The sequence below is a fragment of the Pteropus vampyrus genome, unplaced genomic scaffold (genome assembly GCF_000151845.1).
Source record: "Pteropus vampyrus isolate Shadow unplaced genomic scaffold, Pvam_2.0 Scaffold405, whole genome shotgun sequence".
In the NCBI taxonomy this organism is placed as follows: Eukaryota; Metazoa; Chordata; class Mammalia; order Chiroptera; family Pteropodidae; genus Pteropus; species Pteropus vampyrus.
The window spans coordinates 382,580-384,591 of record NW_011889186.1 but is presented as its reverse complement, the minus strand read 5'-3'; the positions used below and the strand labels follow the sequence as shown (position 1 = coordinate 384,591).

At 66.6% G+C, this 2,012-nt stretch overlaps 1 protein-coding gene across 1 annotated transcript in view; it reads left to right on the top strand.

The window, feature by feature from the left end:
- The window catches only part of CHID1 (chitinase domain containing 1), a 16,656-nt gene that overhangs the window by 4,954 nt on the left and 9,690 nt on the right, over positions 1-2,012 (top strand). The window contains exon 7 of the mRNA XM_011380818.2: positions 1,746-1,838. Coding sequence (XP_011379120.2) covers positions 1,746-1,838 — 93 coding nt within the window. The remainder of the gene's footprint in view (positions 1-1,745; positions 1,839-2,012) is intronic.

Here is a 2,012-nt window from a genome sequence, read left to right as displayed (position 1 = left end):
GTGCCTGCGGCATGCCCCTCAGACCATGACCTCACTGGGCGGGGGAGGAGGCTGGTGCCCACTCGTCACTGCTGGGTCATGGGACCCTCCTCACCTGGCCCGGCCCTTCCAGGACCAGCACTTTGACGGCTTTGTGGTGGAGGTCTGGAGCCAGCTGCTCAGCCAGAAGCACATGTGAGTGGGTGTGGGTGGCGCGGGCCCCTCCTGGCCCCAGCATCCTGGCAGAGGCTGGAGGAGGACGGGAGGGCTCTGACCTCGCCGCTCTGCCGGTCCTGACCCCCGCGTGGTGGTAGAGGGCGCGCTGGGGGGACGCAGCCCACGCGGGGCGGTGGAGTCAGGCTCGGACGCGAGCAGGAGATCCTGGGCAGGTGCAGCGGGGCCCTTGAAGTGGACGGCCACTGAGTCCTCTGGGGAAAGAATTCGCTGCCCAGCCTCATGGGCTTGGCGCTGGCCCGCCTGGGAGGTCCCTGAGGCTGGATTTCAGGAGAGGATGCACAGAGACAGTGAAGGCTGAGTTGAAAGTGTGAAGGAGTCCCCGTGTCGGCACACAGGTGACCATGCAGTGGCCCCTGGGACTCTGTCCCAACAGACACCTGGCTAGGTGGGTGCTGCTCCAGGGGCACAAGACCATCCCTCCTTTCTCACGAGGACGTAGTCCCCAGGGAATTCCCAGGAGCCAGAAAGGCATGACGTTGACAGGTGCTGAGTGCAGTGGACAGTGACAGCTCTGGGCCAGCCTCCTCGGGTTACGCTTGACCGCTCACAGCCAGAGCCACCTCCTTGTGCACGAGTCACCTGCTGGTTTGAGCCACATCGGTGGTCTGCACGGACCTGGCCCCACCTCGGCCTCACCTGTGCTTTGCAGATTCACACGAGTGGGGAGCCGAGTGGGGGTGGGGGTGGCCTTCGCCCTGGCCGTCCCTGCTGGTGTGAGTCCGGGCACCCAGCTTCTCTGACCTGCACTGCTGGAGCGGGGAGACTCACCGTCGCTCTCCTGAGGGGCTGTAGGGCAGGGCAGAGGGCTGGTCACGCAGCGACATGGGGGCCAGGTCAGAGTGGACGCATGGGGCATGGGGCCATCCAGAAACCCGGCCGCGTGCAGCACGGCTGTGTGCAGGGCCAGGCTGCTGGTACCAGCCGCTGCCTGCGGGGCTGGGGCGTCCTGACGGGTTTCTAGGCCGTGGCAGGAGCCAAGCTGGTCTCCTTCGTGCTGGGCACGCTGCCAACCACTGAGACACTGCCACCTCCCCTGCTTCCGGGGGCCAGAGGAGCCCATGACGACACCTCCTTTGTCCCCCACCTGGTGGCCTGCTGAGACACTCCCCAGTGTCTCGGTTCGTGTGGAGGGGCATGCCCAGTGCTCACCCCCAGGTTCTCATTCTGTGTGTCCCAGGACGGGACACCCCATCCCTGCACCCCCTTCTGTACCTGAGGCAAACAGAGCTCTGTCTCCAGCGTCTACCAGGCCCAGGGTCGTTGCACAGGGGCTGGGCAGTCGAGGCTGGCTCCTTGGGGAGCCAGGTTGGGCCCCCTCGGCACAAGGCCTCGTCGGTGGAGCTGCCCCCGCTGTCCTGGGGCTGGGGCATATCTTGGGGTACTGTATGGCCCTGTGTATCCTGTGGGGGTGGGGAACCCGCCACCCGCCCTGGCACGTGCACGTCTGCGCTGTCGGGCCACGCCACCCTGTGCCTCCAGGGCAGGAAGTGTCATCTCAGCCGAGCCTCCTGACCCTCCGCTCCTCACAGGGGCCTCATCCACATGCTCACTCACATGGCCGAGGCGCTGCACCAGGCCCGGCTGCTGGCCATCCTCGTCATCCCACCGGCTGTCACCCCCGGGTAAGTGTCGCGCTTGCTCGGGGCAGGGGGCCTTCCCGGTCAGCACCCAGCCCCTGCGAGCAGGTGCTGCAACCACCTCACTCGCAGGCGTGAAAACCAGGGCTGGGGACCCGCGTTAGTGGCTGAAGGCTGTGACCCTGCGCCCATGTGGGAAGACACGTTGAAGGTCCCGTG